Source organism: Rhinolophus hipposideros (assembly GCF_964194185.1).
Source record: "Rhinolophus hipposideros genome assembly, chromosome: 19".
NCBI lineage: Eukaryota > Metazoa > Chordata > Mammalia > Chiroptera > Rhinolophidae > Rhinolophus > Rhinolophus hipposideros.
Window position 1 is genome coordinate 4,559,041 of NC_138065.1, and position 20,823 is coordinate 4,579,863.

The 20,823-nt window shown below is 38.5% G+C and overlaps 1 protein-coding gene and 1 pseudogene across 2 annotated transcripts; one reads left to right on the forward strand and one right to left on the reverse strand.

The window, feature by feature from the left end:
* Positions 1-3,571: 3,571 nt before the first annotated feature.
* CTSS (cathepsin S) lies at positions 3,572-16,919 on the forward strand. Its single transcript, XM_081025784.1, has 8 exons — positions 3,572-3,736; positions 4,701-4,827; positions 7,417-7,539; positions 8,580-8,729; positions 10,422-10,652; positions 12,425-12,590; positions 13,672-13,774; positions 15,522-16,919. Exons 1-8 carry the CDS (start codon positions 3,711-3,713, stop codon positions 15,619-15,621), a joined length of 1,026 nt encoding a protein of 341 aa, XP_080881910.1. The 5' UTR covers positions 3,572-3,710; the 3' UTR covers positions 15,622-16,919.
* On the reverse strand, positions 11,367-11,673 carry LOC308487499 (10 kDa heat shock protein, mitochondrial-like; annotated as a pseudogene). The gene has a single exon. The product of its transcript is annotated as a 10 kDa heat shock protein, mitochondrial-like (transcript).
* Positions 16,920-20,823: the final 3,904 nt, after the last annotated feature.

Here is a 20,823-nt window from a genome sequence, read left to right on the forward strand (position 1 = left end):
AGGTGCGTTCAGCTTCAAGTTGTTGTCCTTTCAGTCTTCGCTGTGGAGGGCGCAGCTCAGCTCCAGGTCCAGCTGCCGTTGCTAGTTGCAGGGGGCGAAGCCCACCATCCCTTGCGGGACTTGAGGAATCGAACCAGCAACGTTGTGGTTGAGAGCCCACTGATGCATGTGGGAATCGAACCTGCAACCTTTGGAGTTAGGAGCATGGAGCTCTAACCACCTGAGCCATCGGGCTGGCCCCCCTTACATGACTTTTAGAACACAACCTTTTGGCAAGTTGGAAACTGCCTATATGTGTAGGTTTAAAATCACACTGAAATGAAGAAGGCTATTACTGTGCTTGCACTTGAACTTTACAAATAAAATGAAGCAACTGTCATTCATCTTTAACCTGAACACCACCTTAGGTGTTTTCACATCCTCTGCCTCTTCTGTTACTATTGCTATAGGTTATAAGTACCAAGCACCCCACCCCACCCACCCCCCCACCCCCAAAGGCTGTGCTGATTTAGCAAATCTGTTAGGATGTGAAAAAGGAGAAATTGTTTAAACAAAAGTTGATCACTCACTGGGGCTCCATAGTCATGTTTCCTGCTTCTGAGGTTTGTGGCACAGTTTCCATTTTCCCACCACTTACTTCCGCAATGGTCCTGGACCAGCCTCTCTTGGTCCCAGTTTCCTCATCTATAGAATAAGTTTACTCCTGCTACCAGCACCTCATAGGTGCTGCTTACAGTTGGTGTTCTCAGTGTCTCTGTTGACAGAATTACAGTAAATGGAAGCCTCAGAATCTTACCCCTTTCAGTGACATCCTTGCAAGCTTTTGATCTCATTGGAACTCTTGATTCCTAGGGGAAAGTAATGGACCGTGGAAAGGCTCTCCAATTTCTAGCGAAGGCATTTCTAACACCTTACATAAAGGCACTACACAGTTCTCTTAAAGGTCGGAAGCATCCAATTGGCTATTAGGTCATCTTCAGGCATGTATCTTCTAAAGCTCCCAAGTACATTTTAGCAACCTAAGATAGGAATCATACATTTTTTTCCCCTTTCGTATCTCCTGCAAATATGTTAGTTGACTGACTCCCCACGGTGCCAACTTGGCGAGCTTACACCAGGGGTAGCCAAACTTTGGTCCTTAGATGATGCTAGTCCTTCAGTATTTCATTAAATAGTAGCTGAGGGCCTCTAGTCTCTTCCTTCATTACTATGGGCTCTGGCGCCTGCTCTTACCCCAAGGACTCCCCTTTGGAGATCCTCTTGGGCTGCATTAAGAGAGGACTTTACCCCGTTTTAGAGGCTAAACACCTTATTTCCTTTTCAACTGTGGCCTGGCCACGATATAAGCTTGATAATGGCGAACACTGGCCACCTCCCGGAACTCTTGACCTTGATATTTTCCGAGATTTAGACAACTGTCTCTGCCGGCATGGTAAATGGAGTGAGGTCCCCTACCTCCTGGCTTTCTTTGAGCTGAAATGTGACTTGTCCCATATCCCACCTAAGGGCAAATCACACCTCTTAGGTTTAGCTTCAATGTCTTCTCCCTCTGCTCCAGATCCCCCTAGTCTTTCCTGTCCTCCCCGACCTCTGCTAGTTCAACTTCCTCCACCGTATCAACCCACTGCCTCAACGTCACCACCCGATACTGCCTGCTCCCAACTTGTCTTCCCCTCCTCATGCCCAATCGGGGCAACCTTATGCACCCCAGCCACCCAGATGCCTCTCAGGGAAGTGGCAGGCTCTGAAGGCCCTGTTAGGGTCCATGTCCCTTTCTTGATGATGGACCTGAGTCAGACTGAATCTAAGCGAGGCTCCTTTTCTTCTGGTTCCTCCCACTTTACTGAAGAGTTCAAATACCTTATCCTTAGCTATGACCTTACTTGGCGGGACATCTGTTATTCTATCCACATGTACTAACTCTGAAAGGGATCGTATCATTTGAAAATCTAGGGAAATAGCAGACTCCATGCATCGCCAAAATAATAGCACCTATCCCCCTGGGGAGACAGCCGTTCCTACCCAGGATCCTACCTGGAATTACCAGACTCACCCCCAGTCCAACCTTGACTGCCTAAAGAGACCATATGGTTAATCGTCTCCTTCAGAGCATGAAGGCCGCCATTCAGAAAGGGACCGATTATGAAATAGTAGGGAAATCTACCAGGACTGCCGTGAGAACCCCACTGTTTTTTTCTCCCGCCTTTCAGAGGCCCTACAAACCTACGGTAACATTAATCCTGACTCTCCAGATGGCAGATGCATTTCATCTCCCAGTTGGCCCCTGATATTTGCAGGAAGCTTCAGAAACTAGAGAAGGGTCCTCACACCCCCCAAACAGATCTTTTAGAACTGGCCTTTAAGATCTTCAAAATCGAGACAAGGAGCGTAGACAGGCCCATACCCAGGCCTTAGAGATGGTTGCTGCAGCAGTTTCCCAGGCTATTAGGCTGGGCTGGCCCCAAAGAAAAGAACTGGGACCCCAATCCTCTGCTCAGCCTAATCAACCAGGTGCCTGCTTTAAATGTGGCGTCGGGACACTGGAGTCGCTCTTGCCACCCCCCCCAAAAAAAAACAAAAAAAAGAAAACAAAAGAAAAAAAAAAGAGAGAGAAAATAATGTACATTCTAAAACTATGGGAATTAAATGAGTGTATCTTTATAACACTGGAATGAAGAAAACTTTCTTAAACAAGACACACAAAAAAGCATAGATCATAAGGTAAAAGCTGAATAAATTTTTTCTGCATCAACATTTTAAAATTTCATGTAGAAAAAGTCAATATAACCCAGGGAAAAAGACAAGTGAAAGACAGAGAGAATATATTTTTAGAATATATATAGATATATAGATAGATAGATATCTATATATCTATCTCTCTATATATATATCAATGATTAGTAGCCAGACTATATATATTTATACATTTATATATATATTTATATATATATATAACTCCTACAAGTTACTAATAAAACGCAACAATACAATAGAAAAATGAACAAAAGATATGAAGTCATTTCACAGAAAACTCAAATGGTACATAAATGTGTGAAAAGATGTTCAGTGTCATTAGTAATTAGGAAAATGCAAGTTGTAAAAAATGATCATTCGCCTTGGCCCCACCTCCACCCAGGTAACCACTCAGCAGTTAGCTGTATACAGGTATATCTTTTTTCCATGAATACACTAACACATATTACTGACAATAAACATATTTTGAATTGATGAACTAAGGAATAGCTGGGTGAGAATTAGACAATAGTAAATCATGGGTGAGTTATGTTAAAAGGAATAAGATGAATTTTCCTAGGAAACCATGGCGGAAGCTAGGATTTCAGAAGCGTAATCTTAATCTCTTTATAACTAAATTTTGCCATCTGACAATTGGTGTTTTTAGGTTAAGTGAGTTGACAAAATGATGAGGGATTAAAGGGTAAACTTGGACTGCTCTTATTTTGCTGAGTTGGTTCTAGGGGTCTCTTGGACTGGGGGGCTCTTTTTGATGTTTAGTGTATCCACCTCGTCTCCAAAACTATAGAGAAGGGGGCGGGAGACATCTGATCTAGTTAGATTTTAAATGAAACTGAAATGAAAGTTGACTTCCTCATTGTGGAGACCCATGTGACATGTGCCAATGTCTTTGAAAAGTGAATCTAGCTGAAGCCTTCCAGATCTTTGGAGAGAGCCCACCTTCAAGCATTCTTAGTATGGGAGCACCTGCTGGTTCAATCATGTATGTACTGTTTGCTTTTTTTCCTCCCGTTTGGTCTTTAAACAGTTTGTGTTTTTAGCTTGCTGTGCCTGCCGGGTTTTAAATCTTTCGTTTCAGGAAGTAAACTAAATAATCAAGTCGCTCAATTTACCTCTTATTTTTTTTACTAAAAGGAATCTGTTTTTGAAAAGCTAATGTGTCCTTGAACATATAAGCCTGAGGCAGTTTTCTTTGGAATATAATTTGAAGACTTTTTACACGGTTACAATTCCAGTTATTATTTTAAATGAAAAAGAAACAGAAAAGAAAGCAGAATTCAGTTTGAGGGAGAGCTAGTCACTGAATTTCTGTTCAAGTCTTTTTATATTTATATAGAAGTGGTATTTTCAAAAGTAGTTAATTGCTTCCTTTGAAATAGATATTTTGATGGTTGGGAAAAAAAAACATTACAAAAATTAAATGACCCTTGGATGTGAATGCAATACATAGGGGTTGTCTTTTCCCCACCTCTAAATGTTGTAGTTATTTAAATAGGCCAGTGAAGAGGAACTTATGCATTCAAAAATTATGAAGATAAATGATTTTTCAAAGATTTGCCTTCTTTTTAAGGATGTGTTTTGTTTTGTTTTGGAAAGGAGGAAAGAGGATTTCCTTTGATTAGATTTCTTGGCAAATCCTGAAAAGTCCCCGCTTGCCTCCCCACCAACAACCCCCCAACTTTGGATGTAACTTTGGTTTACCAGATGTCAGGAAATTTCTGAAAATCACTTCTTAAAGAGCTACTAAGCATTAGAAGTGGTATTTCAGACATAAATCTGCAGTTACTCCTTTACTGTATATCCCCCAAAAAATTCCTGTATAATTCTGATTTGTAATATTCTGTCCCTTTGACAGACTTGGAGTCTCTATTTGTTATTATGAAAAAATATAGTCACAACATATACAGCTAATAGCTACTCTTCCTATGTGGCCCTTTCTTTAACAGAATGAAATGGCTGCTTTTGGTGCTCCTGAGTTGTTCCTCAGCGATGACGCAACTTCACAAAGATCCCACCCTGGATTATCACTGGGATCTCTGGAAGAAAAACTATGGCAAACAATACACGGGAAAGGTACAGGGGATTGCCACTTGAACGATTTGCTTTTACTCTAGTACCCTATGCTTTCCCCCTCTCAAATTATATTCTTACAAGCAATGTTTACAATAAATGTTACTCTCTCACTTCTTGCCAGATTCTGTTCTTGGTACTAGCGATACAGTAGGAAACAAAACAAAGTTCCTGTTTTCATGGGGCTCATTTGTATCCTAGAGGAGGAGACAGGAAATAAGCAAATAAGTGAGCAGATACATAATACGTTAGATGTTGATAAGTGCAGTAGAGAAAAATAAAGCAAGGCATGAGGGGCAGGAAGGGCCATGGGTGATGACTGTGAGAAACTGGGAGTGATTATTCCATGTATATGATAGGATGGTCAGGGAAGGCTTTATATGTAAGGTGAATTTGTGCAGAGAACTGATAGAAGCAAGGGAGCAAGCAAAGTAGATAACTGGAGTAAAGGTCCCAGGCCAAGAAGAAAGAAGTACTTATTTAAGGAACAAAAAGCCCTATTTTAGTCCCTGGTACATAACAAGTGGTACCAGATGTTGTTTCTTGATTCTCGCTTCCCACTTTGTACTTTGCTTTTTATTTCAAAGCATACTTACTGTTTGGTTTTAAGAACTTAATCCTAGTGCTATAACTGTCTAATATTTCTGAATTTGTAAGCAAACATTATGTATTTATTTACTTGATATATTATTTTTGTAGAAATGATACTTTGAGTAGGACATGATCATTCTGAGTTGTTTTCTTAGCCGTGATGGACTTCACCCTCATCCACTCCCCTTTAGATCAAGCCTCTAATTTCAAAGTCAACTGGAGTTAGACAGGCAGGTAGCACCACGATCTGGTTAAATCAAAGCTCTCTCTCTTTTCAATGATTTCAATCCCTAAGGAGGAATGAAAGTGACTTTCAATTAGTATTCTACCTTTATTTAATTTGTCCTACATTTCTTTATCTTAAAGTTCATTTCTTTTTTTCCTTCTCTGTACTTCATTAGATTTATTTTTCTTTCTTCCATTTTCTCCCCCTTCTAGTGGTTTGGAAGTATATCTGTACATGGCCAGTACTGGGGTAAAAGTAAAAACATTTGCTCCAAGGGAGGGGGCTGCATCTAGACTCGCTGCCTGAAATGAGGGTCTGGACCTGGGCCCTAACACTAAATGAAATGAGGCAGAAAAGAGTTGTGGCTGACTGCTCCTCGGGCAACTGCTTATTGTAAACTATGGCCTTGGGGGTCGGGATGAGGGTCCGCAATGCACATTGTATTCTATGTGTACTGGTTCTTCATAAATGGAGGGCAACGAAACCAACAGTCAAAATATGGATACACTCTGGGGCCGGCACGGTGGCTCAGGCGGTCAGAGCACTCCAAAGGCTGCCGGTTCAATTCCCACATGGGCCAATGAGCTCTCAACCACAAGGTTGCTGGTTTGATTCCTCGAGTCCCACAAGGGATGGTGGGCTGCGCCCCCTGCAACTAGCAACGGCAACTGGACCTGGAGCTGAGCTGCGCCCTCCACAACTAAGATTGAAAGGACAATAATTTGACTTGGAAAAAAGTCCTAGAAGTACACAATGTTCCCCAATAAAGACCTGTTTAAAAAATATGGATACACTCTGGATAAAATTAAAATAATAGAAGCAAAAATTATTTTAAAATAGCACTATATATAATGGAGTAACATCTATACAAATGAACAAGAAATCGTGAAGTAAATTAGACATCCAATTAGAAATCTTGGAAATAAAACTATATAGTCACTGAAATATGAACTCAATAAAAGAGATAAAATTTCAGACTGGAAAGAGTTGGACAGAATCAGCAATCCAGAAGACAGTACTGAAGCATTCACCCAGAAGGCAGCACATGAAAATAAAAAGAAATGCAGGTAAAAGAGATGAAAGCAAGTTTGAGGCTCCAAAATATCTCTGACAAGAGTTTCTGAAGAAGAGAATTAGATAGAATGGTGGAGAAGCAATATTTGAAGAGATACTGGTTGAGAATTTTCCAGATATGAAAAAAAGTCCTGACTCCTTCAATCCTAAGTACCCAGAAGAGAAAAATAAAGAAATCCACACCCAGACATGCAATGAACCTACAAAACATCAGAGAGAAAATCACAAAGGCACCAAAGTTAAAAACAGAGGTACAATTAGACTGACATCTGCAATAATAGATACCAGAAGACAATGGAGAAATATCCTCAAATAACTGAAGAAAAATAGCTGGACATGTATAGTTAGCAAAACAATTTTTCAAGAGTGAGAGATAAAAAAAGACATTTTAAAAAGACCTGTAAAGATTAAGTGAGTTTATCGCCTACAAAAGATATACTTCAGCAATCAGCAGTTTCTAAAACACACTTTTGTGCTTACTGAGAAAGTTCATTACGTATATCATAAAATAATATTAATCACCATCAAAGCAATTAAGAGCAAGAATTAAGATTAATATGCAATTTTACCAGTTATATCGGATATTTGTATGCTCCCAGATAGATCCACATTTGGTAGAATGCTTCATAATATTTTCATTATTGAACGCTTGTGTGTGCAGGATTCAGTATAACTATGTTCTTTCTCGCCTTGTGTTTTAGAATGAGGAAACAGCACGGCGACTCATCTGGGAAAAAAATCTAAAATTTGTTACGCTTCACAATCTGGAGCATTCGATGGGAATGCATTCATACGATCTGGGCATGAACCACCTAGGAGACATGGTAGGTAAATTACAAATAATCGTACTTCCAATCTCGGTCAGCATGGTTTCTGTCTCTTCCCAGGCAGTTTCAAGGTAAACAACAAAGGAGAATTATCTATATGTACACAGTTAGAAAAATGTAGAATGTAAAGACAAGAGTTTGTACAGATTTCTTTAGTCCTACTGTGACCGCTTTTCTTAACAAATCCCTTCTTTAGAGGAATATTTTAAACTTACAATAGTAATTGTTTTTATTTTTTATTAATTCTAGAAAGCATTGCCACTCACAATCTTTTAGCAATCATACTTATCCAAGTCTAAATTGACAATTTAATATGGTCCACCTGCTTTCTTAATGGAGAAGAGTGTGGGTATTTAATATCACAGATAATCGATCTCCCATTAGTTTTTAGATTCCGTTCTACCCTTCAAAACTTTACCACCGTGGCCAAAATTAAGAATCATAGTACCCCTTGGAAGGGAACACCGTAGGTAGATTAAATTCCTACTTAAATGCAGGAATCTCCTTTGTTAATTCTTTTTCACAGGAAAATCAGTTCATTCCACTTTCAGGCAACCCTTTTATAAAATTCTGCCTTGCTTTGAACCAAAAACCTACCTTCTTGTAATTTCTAGTTTTTACCACTTTCTTCTTCTCTTTCCCACTGCCTAACTGGGGTGCTAATGCAGTGTCAGCCTAAAGAGACCCAGACAATTCACCTACCAGATAGTTAGCAGTACCTAACTACCACTAGTTCAGAACTACCACTAGTTCTCCTCAGTTGTTGACTATGTTCAATAAGAATGTTGAAAAGTAGGATATAAGTGAAATAATATATATGTATATATATATATATATATATATATATATATATATATATATGTAATTGCAGAAGTCAAATGTGACTTGTATTCATCTTTTGTTATTGGTATATGTTGGTATTACAGTTTTAATAGTTTTTTCCTTTCTTAAAATGTGTGTACATGTTTTTGGCACCTGTGTGTGTGTGTGTGTGTGTGTGTGTGTATTTTATTATAATTATTTTTTTAACCTTGTAGACCAGTGAAGAAGTGATGTCTTTGATGAGTTCCCTGAGAGTTCCCAGCCAATGGCGAGGAAATGTCACTTACAAGTCAAATGCTAATCAGAAATTGCCTGATTCTCTGGACTGGAGGGATAAGGGGTGTGTCACTGATGTGAAATACCAGGTGAGTGTCGTCATCCCAAACCTCTGCACCTGGTGAGAGCACTCTCTTCCTTAGGTGCTTCTTCTAGCTTCTGAATTTGGCAGTGATTCTCCCTTAGGTTACTTTCTAATTATTTTTGTTATTCTTGTCTTCCCACCTACATTGTAAGTAAGCTCTTTGAGGGACCACACATCATACTTTATTGGTATTCCCCACAATGCTTAGAGCACCAATGGTTAGATCCACGTTAGATCCATGACAATGGTTAGATCCATGACAAAAACTGTGAACTAAGCTAATAGGTCTTGAAGACTTATCCAGCTTCAGCCATCCATCCACTACACTGGACCCTCCACCAAGCCAGTTGCTTGAGAAACAGCATTGTATAGGAGAGGACATCGATCGGGAAGTTTCCCCCTCCATCTTAGTCATGAAGTTCGGGTTTGAAGGAGAGGAAGGAACTGGAGCTCAGAGTGGTCTATCAATTCTACTAATCAAGTTCATTCATGACTAGACTTACATGGTTAAAATAAGAAATATGGGCTTTATAAATTTGTTTCTATGGTTTTGCATTCCCTTTGGTTTGCTTGTTAAAAAAAAAAAAGCTACAAAAATTCTAAACTCGTTAGGGATAATAAAGGGTTCAACCCATGTGTCACCTTTGAGGTCCAGGAAGGGAGAAGACCGAGCAGCTGCCCCAGGGTGTGACCAATGGAGAACGTACAAACCCAGAAGTGCATGGCACTGCCAATCTCTTTTCCACCTGGATGTGTTTTTCTTTCGGCTAGTTTTGGGTTTCTTACTGGAGCTTCTCTAAAACAAAGGTTTGGGAAGACACAATAAACTACATATTTTGTTGACTGTAAATCATTTAATGAGGTGTTTTCCGGGGGTGCTTGCATTTTCACGGATGATTTTGCTTCAACCAAAAGCAAATTCAACTTGCTTCCTTTGGGTAAAGAGCCAGGTGGGATGAGAGGAAGAGAGAGAGAGAGAGAGAGAGAGAGAGAGAGAGAGAGAGAGAGAGAGCAGTTATAATAGAGCTCTTGACCCTCTGCACTTTTTAACTAAAGCAGCTTTGTGTTTTCCTGTTTGTAAAATAACTTTTCATCAAAAAAATTCTGGGGGAGAGGGGGATTCACAGTGTTAGGGATATAAATGATGAACGTCTAAGTATTACCTTGTCTTGTACACCTGACACTAATAAAAAAATTTAAAAAAGAAGAAAATTTGTTTCAGAAGAGGGAATAATAAAACTATAAAAAATGAAAAAAAAAATCTGAAGCTAAAAGCAATGTTAACCCTGTGTTTCAGGCATCATTTGGCAGGAGGAAGGATATTTTAGGTCAAGGTCATCATCCCAGCTCCTCTCAAAATCATTTTACTATAGGCACCTATCTCCCTCCCTTAAGGGTGACGATTGCTGGGACTAAATAGATGCTTAGTAAGTACTGGTTCTTCATATATTTGAATACGATAGTTCTGCTCTGAGCTTAACCATTTGCAAATCTTTATCAAGGTTGGACCCACCCAGAGAACAGTCAAATATTTCGTCTTCATTCCCCCTGGCTAAGAGAAGAGGAAATTGTAGTGGAAGGAGCTCTTCCTGGAACTACTGACAGGGCTGACATGTTGGGTGTTATCCAGTTTGTTTTATGATGTCATCCTTACCAACGTTCTGTGCCAGCCTTTGTGACTTTGTCTCTGTTTTAGGGTTCTTGTGGTGCTTGTTGGGCTTTCAGCGCCGTGGGGGCCCTGGAAGGACAGCTGAAGCTGAAAACAGGAAACCTGGTGTCTCTGAGTGCACAGAACCTGGTGGATTGCTCGACTGAAACAAAATACAGCAATAAAGGCTGCAATGGCGGGTTCATGACAGAGGCTTTCCAGTACATCATCGACAACAAGGGAATCGATTCAGAAGCTTCCTATCCCTACAAAGCCATGGTGTGTCACAGCAAGCATTTTGTGCGGCCCCATGACCTTATGTTGTGCCTTGACTGACTGTACTAAAGTCACCACCAAGCCAACCTTGAGAAGCAGTGTTGTGTGTGAGAACCCTGATGAGGAATTCTCAAACTCTCACAAGTTCTCTTTCTTATGCAGTAGCCTTCTTAATTTATCAGTGGCATATTGATTTTAAACAAGCAAGTAGAATTCATGCTGAAAAGTGGATTTTCAGCAAACCTTCCTTAAAAGTCTCTGTATCTGCCTGGTATTTAAACTTTTTTGTCCTGCATTCTCCCATGCTCAACCTTCTTCTCAGGTCATTAACCGTATCATTCTCCTACCTACTGAAAAGCTAAATAAAGCTCTCTCTTTCCTCCTTGCAATTTCATTATATGTTTTATTAAATGATGTAAATAGTATGTCCATATTACAGAAAATTTAGAAGAAAAAAATCACTCAAAAAACTCCTCCCTTAACCACAATTATTCTGGTTTCTTTCTTTCTTTCTTTCTTTTTTTTGGTTTGTATATTTTTATTTGGAAATGTTTATATCAGTACAGTGGAACTAAATTTTAAGAGATACTGGGTGTCATTACTTTGGATATCATTAGTTTTTTACAAAAGAGACCTGGAAATTATTTACAAGATGAGATTTCAGAACTTCAGTGGAATGGGCAGCTTCACGTGATGCCATGTCAGTAGTGATTTATTTCAGTCTACATACTTTCCAAGAATGTCACCATCTCTAAATAAGAAATAATCCTTGTCATCTATAATGACTTTGGTGCCTCCATATTCTGGAAGAAGAACTTTCTCCAACTTTCACGCTAACTGGTTGAATCTCTCCTCCCTTTCCTTTAGAGCTGGATCCAACTGCTACTACTGTTGCTTGCAATACTTTTCCTTGAGATTTTTCTGGAAGCAGAATGCCTCCCTTGGTTACAGTTTCCACAGCACTCCTTTCAACTAATACTCGGTCAAAGAGGGGGAGAAACTTTCTAAATGCCTGTCCTGCCATGACTCTGGCAGCAGCAGTTCATACTCTTGGTTTATTTCTTTCAAGTTCTTTTTCCTACTAAGCATTTTAAAAGCACAGTTGTATAAACAACAAACATGAATTGGTAACCTCCCCTTGTCCACTTAACATATACTCTGTTTTCCATGTTATCTGGTCTTTACAAACTAGCAGGCATTATATCATCAAAAGGATTTTAAAGTTCTAATCTACCGTTAATGATCTTTATGTAGCATACATACCCCTACAATCCACCTCAGAATCTGAGGGACATTATCCTGGCAAGTTCTGCATGTGTGAAGATGTTCACAATTTGAAACAAGTGAATAGTTGTGTTTTTCCTCTGTTATGGATGGAACATGCAACTGCTGGGGTTTGGAAGATTTGATTTTTCTTTCCTCAAAAAGAGGGAGGAAACTTAGACACTTGAAAAGGCTAGATGAGGAAAGAAAACTTATTTGAAGGTGTTTGTTTTTAAACTTTTATTTATTTTAAGTGTGTTTTTCCAGGACCCATCAGTTCCAAGTCAAGTAGTTGTTTCAATCTAGTTGTGGAGGGCGCAGCTCCCAGCAGCCCATGCGGGGCTGGAACCGGCAACTTTGTTGTTAAAAGCTCCAGGGCTCTAATCAGCTGAGCTAACCAGCTGCTCCAAGAAAACTCATTTGAAATCCAGACTTCGGATATTGGTGATTTATAAAGGAAGTTGAAATAGACGTCTTTATCTGATTTATACTTTTTTCTTTCTTTTTTTCAGGATGGAACGTGCCGATATGACTTAAAATATCGAGCTGCCACATGTTCAAAGTACACTGAACTTCCTTATGGCAGTGAAGAAGCCTTGAAAGAAGCTGTGGCAACTAAAGGACCTGTGTCTGTTGCTATAGATGCGAGTCATCCTTCTTTCTTCCTCTACAAAAGTGGTAAAAACCCAGATGTTTTATCCTCCCGTTATGTGCTGCCCTTGCACTATAAGAAAGAATATTCTCTTGCCCCATCACTCCACCTGTGGATGTTTAGGTTGAACGGAACCCTCCAATTTCATAGATGCATTTTATACCCGGTTCTACTTAGTGAAGTAATACATCCCAATGTTTACTCAGGCTACAGTGAGTACTATGATCAATTCTTTCCTTGCATTACAGTGGTACCTCGGTTTTTGAACGTCTCCATGGACGAACATTTCAGTTTAAGAACGCCATAAATTTTATGGATCTATAGTATCATTAGATAGTAAACTTCAGGCTATCTTTGCAGTTTTAGGGGTTGATTTTAAAGGTCTGGAACGGATTTTGCATTACTTTCTATGGGGAAACCGTCCCTCGGTTTTCGAACGTTTCAGAACTCGAACGGTCTTCCAGAACGGATTAGGTTCGAAAACTAAAGTACCACTGTATCTGATTTAATCCTCACAATAACCCTGTTTCATAGATGAAACACCTAAGGCTTAGGTTAATTTGTCTAAAGCCACACAGTCTGAAAGTGGTCAGCTAGGATGGAAAACTGCGATTTGACTACAGAGCCTGTTGGTCGTACACTGTGGGTGGCACTACTCCATGTGCAGGGGAGCGGGGGGACCATGGCGGTGCGGCATTCTGTTAGACAAAGAAGGAGAGTCTTTTTTTCTTTTAAACCTCACCTTACAGACCATTTAATCTAGCAAAGGCTGAAAATGTATGGAATAAACCATTTAGGGATATATACAAAGAAATATAATAACTGTATGTAAGTTAAAAATGATTAGGAAAAAAGTGGCAATTTATCAAAGAAGATTCCTGAGGGAGCTGTGCTTGGATGGATGCCCAACTTGGCGAGAAAATGGACAAATTTAGATAGTTTTGATGGGGAAGAATTATGAACTCTAAATAGTTGAAACATGAGAGGGTATGTTTCTATATTTTTAATGAACCCAGCCAGTGCACAAGAGTCTAATAAAAGTCATAGCATTTTCAAATGTTGTCACATCCCACTCACTCTTTTTCTCCACCCATATCTTCTTCTCAGGTGTCTACTATGACCCATCCTGTACTCTGAAAGTGAACCACGGCGTTCTGGTCGTTGGCTATGGCAACCAGAATGGGAAAGACTACTGGCTTGTGAAAAACAGGTACTATATTTATACTGTAACGCATATTGAATTAAAATCAGGAATTAGAGGGAGGCCCAACAAATGCTTTCTTGTGATGATGATGATGGTGATGGTGAGGATGACAAGCATAATATTGATATTTAGATATAGCTCTTTACAAAGTGACTTTCTAAAGTACTCAGTACTCCCATTTCTTCACTTCCTGTTCTGCTTTCAGCACTTTGTTTTCATGATTTACCTTCTAGACTACTTCTCTGATCATTCCTTCTGGTCTCCTTTGGAAACACCTACTCCTCTGCTTAGTGTACAAGAAAGATAAAAGTGAGACCTGAACAGTGTTCAGTGAGTGGCTGATACATAGGACATTTGAGGCCTATTAAAGCACAGCTGTTTCAAATAATGTCACTTGTCTTCTTGCAATCAAGCAGCATGTCTTAGTTTCTCCGCGACACGCAAAAACACAGCCTTCCTTAGAGTCTTGAGCAAAAATTTGCAATGGCTTCCCTTTGCCTGTGGAATTAAACTGTAAGTTCCCCAGCCTGCAATTCCAAGCTATTCACCACATGGCCCCAAATCACCTTTGTATCCTCTTTTCCCCACTACTCCCCTGGAGACATCCAATTTTCCTTTCAACTCAATTTCCTGTTGCTCTCCAAATACAAACACAGTGGACTTTTTCTCAATTTCATACTTTTATTTGCATCCTAGTTATAGCAATTAATGGATTCTGCCTCATAATTATTTGTATACCTACAATTTAAAAATCTCAGAATCATAAAGAACTTTAGAAATCATTTCTCTTACAAAGACTTTTTTCTCTTTTTTTTTCACTAGTCTGTGACAAAGTGGGGGGAAAAAGAATAGTTAGGTGAATCTTTCATAAATCTAAATTTATTTGATGCAAAGGACTATCTTTAAATTAGAGAGTATGTCCTCTTACGTTTTGTTTTTGCTGTTTAAATGTCTTTTACAACATGATGGTGATATTAGGCATATATTTCTGTTCATTTGTTTATATCTGTACTTGCTAATTTAAAAATTGGTAATTTTATGTCGATCTGCAAATATTTTTTTTAATTCTCAAAGTCTATGAAACAAAAAAGTAAGAGAACCACTGATCCCCTCTAACTTTTATGTGACCCATGAATTCCTTCTGCAACGTCTCTGACAAGTTGTGCAAACCTCTGATTAATCACTTCCAATGCCAGGGGGCTCAATTCCTCCCAAGGTAGCATAGTCCAGCTTTAACTGTGAGAAAATCTTATCTCAGCTCCAGTTCTAGGTCAAAAATCTATTTGGGGGCTGCACTTTTCATTGCTTACTATAGAATTTCCTGCCCTATGTCTTTTCCATAGTAGTCGCTCAAAAATATTTCTTAATTGACATTCTAAAGGAATTTGTTTGACAGGAACTCAACTATGAGCCCATTATGCAAAAACCTTTAGAGGTAGAGCCTTGAAAAGGGTAATAATACCCTTTCTCTGCGTAAGTGTATTTACAATGCAGGAGGATTAAAGGTTTGGGATGGACTTTATATTCTTTTCCTTGATATTAAGTTTATTCATCAGTATAGAACTAGGCCTTCCAAAGTATCTTGAAAATTGCCTAAAAGCCCTGGGGAAATTATGATATTATGTTGTTCTGATTTTGTTTTACAGCTCTTCATATACAGTCACTTTAGGAGAAAAACAATCTAAGAGACAAAAATTTGATAATGTGATTTGATTGTATTCATTTGTAATTTTGTGTTTTTGTTTTTCTAAAGCTGGGGCCACAACTTTGGTGACAACGGATATATTCTGATGGCAAGAAATAGTGGAAATCACTGTGGAATTGCCAGTTATCCCTCTTACCCAGAAATCTAGAGGATCTCTTCATTGTTATAACAAACCATAAAAGATGAAACACTTTCTCTTCACTTAATTTTATCTGCCGTATCCGGTAGAAATAAGTGTGTCATGATCAATGCATATTTACTGTACTAACAGAATACATAGTTGGAGTCTTCTTTTAACTTTGCAGATCTTGAGAAAAGTTTGCTAAGTAAAAATTAATAATGTACTGTAATTATAACTGTGAGAGAATTAGTCAACCTGAAACAATCTGTCATGTTTGTCATTGTCTTATTTTACACTCTTTGTCTTTTTAAGTCCCCGTGTAACTTGATGGCATATAAATGCTTAATAAATACCTGTCATTTCAGCTTTGTACCGTTGCCGCATATTATTCTTTTCTTATTCTTAGGTAACTCTTATAATCTATATGAGAGTGTACATGGTTAATGTGGCTCAGGTTGTATCTTTGCTGGTAAAAGGATTCAATATATACAAATATTATAATAAATGATGTTAAACTAGATAAATGCTTAAGAGACAATCTGTTTTCAAATACTTTGGAAGAATTATTTTAATGACCAACAATTAATATACTAATTCAATTATGCTTACCTAGTCATTAGCAATTTGGCCAGGACCTTTTTGGGGGAAAATAATTAAGTCAATTTGTATAAAATAACTAAACTGAATTTCTTTTAATATTTAGTATTTAATATTCTGTTACTCATTTTTTTTTTCTGTTACTCATTTTTATCTAATTCAGATTGATCTCACAACTGCTCCGAATTAGTAGACGGTTTCTGAAAAGGCAGCAAGAACTTTAAATTTTTTAAGTTTGTGCCTAACATGAAAAATGTGGGGGATGATGTCATTAGTATATGTTAAACTGAACTTAAACGAATTTCACTATCTCTGGTTTCCTCTTAAAGTGTGTTTTAAAGAACAAGAATTGATACCTATAAAAACATGGTCATAATATATGACTATCATCAAAAATGAAGAGAAACATTCTAGTTAAAAAGTATTGAGTTGATTATTCTTTAGTTTTTATTTTGCCCGCAATTTTTCAAGCTCTATAAATGCAACAAACACAAGAGTCTTCACCTTTGTCAGTCTGAAGTCTGTAGACACCTCAGAATAATGTTTTTAAATTCATAAAATAAAATATATTTACAAATATATTACAAAGGTAGGAAAACAATTATATTGAAATACAGTTGTTAAAATGTTAAAATATAAATGTGTGCAGGTCATACAACCCTCATGTGAGAAGTGTTATACTTGTGTCTTTATACATGCATTAAATAACAAGACTTAATAACTATCTTAAATTTGAAGTAATGATGAGTGTAAATGATATTTGCAGATAGCCGCAAAAGCTATAATGTGATATGAAAATATCTGAGTTTTCTTTTGGTGGGAAAGTTACAAATATTGCTGATATTATTGTGGTTTATGGACTACATTCAGAATTAAAGGAAATGATAAATTTAAGTTAGAGGTTAGTGAAAATAAAGATGTAATTTTTCCCCCATATATATTCACAAATTCTCTGAATTTTATCCATGTACCCTTTAGGGATCTGTGGATCCCAGGTAAAGAACCCCTGAACTAAATAAGTGTAGTAATGAAATACCTAACAAAAATCTTTATTGTCCAACATAAGGGAAAATTTTAGCAATAAGTAATTTCAAACTTACAGAAACAAAAAACTTTTCTTAAATAAAAAGTTTAAGATGAGAAATAAATTTAAGAAAAAAAACTTATTCTGGAACTTGTATATAGAATGATTTGAAGAAGCTAAAAAGGATATTAGCTAGAAGGATATAGCTAAAAGTTATTACAGTAAGTATATAAGTGAGATAATACAGAAGTTATTACAGTAAGTATATATGTGAGATAATAAAACCCTGGACAAATTTAGCAGCTGTGAAAAAAATAAATAAATAAATAAAAATTTAAAAAAGGGGTGGCTGGTTAGCTCAGTTGGTTAGAATGTGGTGCTAATAACACCAAGGTTGCCGGTTCAATCCCCGCATGGGCCACTGTGAGCTGCGCCCTCCTTAAAAAAAATAAAAATTAAAAAATAAATAAAGTGATACCAGTTTAAAAAAATAATAATTAAAAAGTACAAAAGAGCAAATTGGAGTCACGGAGTAAAAGTTGACAAAAATTTTAACTGGTTACAACAACAGGTGAAGAAACAGAGGATTTAAACATTCCAGAACTAGAAGTCAACTGGACGATGCCAATAGAGGTAATTAACAAAAATATGAAGACAGAGACTTACTATCTCTTTGAATAAAATTACTCTTACTCGTCTGTCATGCAGGGTGGCCTGCGGGTCTCTGCTCCCGCTCCCCACATAAGAACGCAGGACATGGTGAGGCCAAAAAGGAACACCCACGGAGCCATAAGTAGGGGAGTCATATCACTATATTCTCACCAGCGGCATCCACCTCTCTGCAATCCGCTCTTGCTAGCCCCCATTTTTCTGCCAGCGTAGCCACAGCAGTTATATTAGTGGCCAATGGCTTACGGGTTACAGTTGATGGCCAACTAGCCACAGCTGATGGCCATCTGATCACAGTTGATGGCCAGTTACTACCCGAGCCAGCACCTTTCTATGTGAGGCCGAGAGCCAGGAAACTGCTTTGTGGGGCTCTGTCCCCACATCTTCTCTAAATGAGAATCTTCACGATGCTTCAAATATGCATACTTTAAGTTACCAGACAGCTGTATTAATCAGAACATGTCTATCTTTAAAAACAAAAAGAAAAGCAACCTTTATAAGACATGACTATTCGAGATGTATCAATGTGTCTTTGCTGATGCCCACCCCATCCTTCAATTCATTCTCCAACCAATAGCCAGAGTGATCATTTAAAACCATAAATTAGATAATATCTTTCCCAATTTTAACCATTCAATAGTTCCCACTACACCTGAAACAAAACATCAATTCCTCAACATTGACTGTTAAATTCTGCTTATTCCATCTTTCCTTTCTCATCTGGGGTCATTTCTCCACATTTGCTATGCTTTAGCCATACTGGCCATCCTTCCGTTTTTTAAAGCACTTCTTACTTTAAAGAAGTAAAGGTGTTTGCAAGTGTTTAGGGTGTTTGCAAGTGTTTTCTCTCTGCCCAGAATGCCCTTCCACCCAACCCTCCCACACCCGCCCCAACTCTTCTTCTAGTAAGTTCTTCTCATCCTTCTGGTTGTAACTCAAATGTCATTTCCTCAGAGAGCCTTCCACGACTCACCCTCTCATCTAAACTAAGTTGCTCCACCTTTGACTTTCTCATTGAAGCCAGTGTTTTTCTTTCATAACACCTTATGTCAAATTGTAACTCTGTATGTATTTATATGCTTATGTGTATAACATCTCTTTCCTTTGTTAGACTGTAAGTTCAAGGAGGGCAGATCTCATGAGTCTTATTTACCATATTGCACCTAGAACATACATAACATAGTGCCTGCCTTAAAGTAGTCAGTCACTATTTGTTGAAAGAATGAATGAGTGATGAATGAATGCAAATGACTGACCAGCACATTGTAAGTCTTAGAAGTAAAAATATGTCCTAATAGTTTGTTCACAATAATGGAAATTTAACACTTTTTAGAAACTGTTTTAAAACTCCTGTTAAAATTTAAAGGAACCCATAATTCAATGATTTCCCTCTTTTCCTCCCTCTCTCTTTCCTACTCTTCCCAGGCCTGTACTTTGAAAATATTTTGTTCCTGTCTTTTCTGTTTCACTAAGATAAAGATAATTAATGAGAATGCTTTAATCAAACAGTAAGTTAAATTTTTATAATATTCAGGTAGCTATCAGTTCCTAAGGTGTTCTTTTTTTAAATTAATTTGTAGTAGCGTTAATGTATTCAATGGCTCAAAAATCAAAAAGTATTGTAGGGGAGGAAAAAATATCTTTTCCTATTACCTTCATGGGGACAGAGTCTGAGAACAGTTTCCAGGCTCTCGGCCTCATGTGGAAAGGTGCTGGCTCGGTTATTAGATGGCCATCAGCTGTGATCAGATGGCCATCTGCTGTGACTGGGTGGCCATCAGCTGTAACCAGTTAGCCATTGGCCACTAATATAACTGCCATGGCTACACTAGGGGGTTGGTTGGTTGGCAGAGAAGTGGACTGTGGATTGCGGCTAGCAAGTGGGGGTTAGCAACCATGGATGGCAGATTGCGGATCGTGTGGATTACTTTCTGTGTCCCGCCCGGCTACCAGCGAGACTGGGGTGCAGGAAGACCCCCTTGTTGGGGTACTGGCGGATGTTTGCTTTCGTGTCTCGACCAGCCGCCATTGAGAATATAGTGGTATGACTCCCCTATCTGTGGCTCCGTGGGTGTTCCTTTTTGGCCTCACCATATCCTGCGTTTTTGTGCGGGGAGCGGGATCTGAGACCCTGCATGACAACCCTCCTAGTTTCTTCAGCTGGAACCCTGTAAATTGGACTGTCAAAAGGCAGATTAACAAGAGAAAAGCCGACAAATTTATTTAATATACATTTTACATTACACGGGAGCCTTCATAAGGAAATTAAGGCTGGAAGAAACAGTTAAACTTCAGTGTATTTAGACTAGGTTTGAAGAAGAGTGGAAAGTCCTGGAAAAAATGTGATAGGACAAAAGGGTATGAGCTAAGTGTAGTGAACTGGAGGAAACTTGGCAAAGCCTGTTCTTAGGGAATCCTCTCGGCATCCCTCCATCTTTGGAGAAAAGGAAGCTCCTTTCCTGCAGTTACAGGGTGGGCTTGTTTCACATGAGGCGTCTTACAATTTGCTTCAGAGAGTCCTTTTTGCACCTGCAGTTTTTCAAATTTCTTCAGCTTAAAATAGCCAAGGTGCCAGATTTTGGCGTAGCGTGTTCTGAACCCTGTCGGTATGTAACACTGAACTCACAGCCAAAAGCCCTATAACTCCTGCCTAAACAAAGCTTATCTAACACATGTATTTTCTCTGTATGGCACATCACAACTTTCTTACGTTTAAACATACCAGACAGCACTTCAGCACAATCCATGTTAAACAGCAAAATCATGCACACAGAAAAAGGCACAAAAGTGCAAAAAAACCTGGTACTACACAGGCCACCAAAAGGACACTTGTTTACAATATGAGAGCTGAAACAAGAAAGCAGAGCATCACGTTGTTCAGCCTCAGCTGGGGACGCATGTGTAGGGAGACTCAAATGTCTGCCACTCTGCATCTCTGC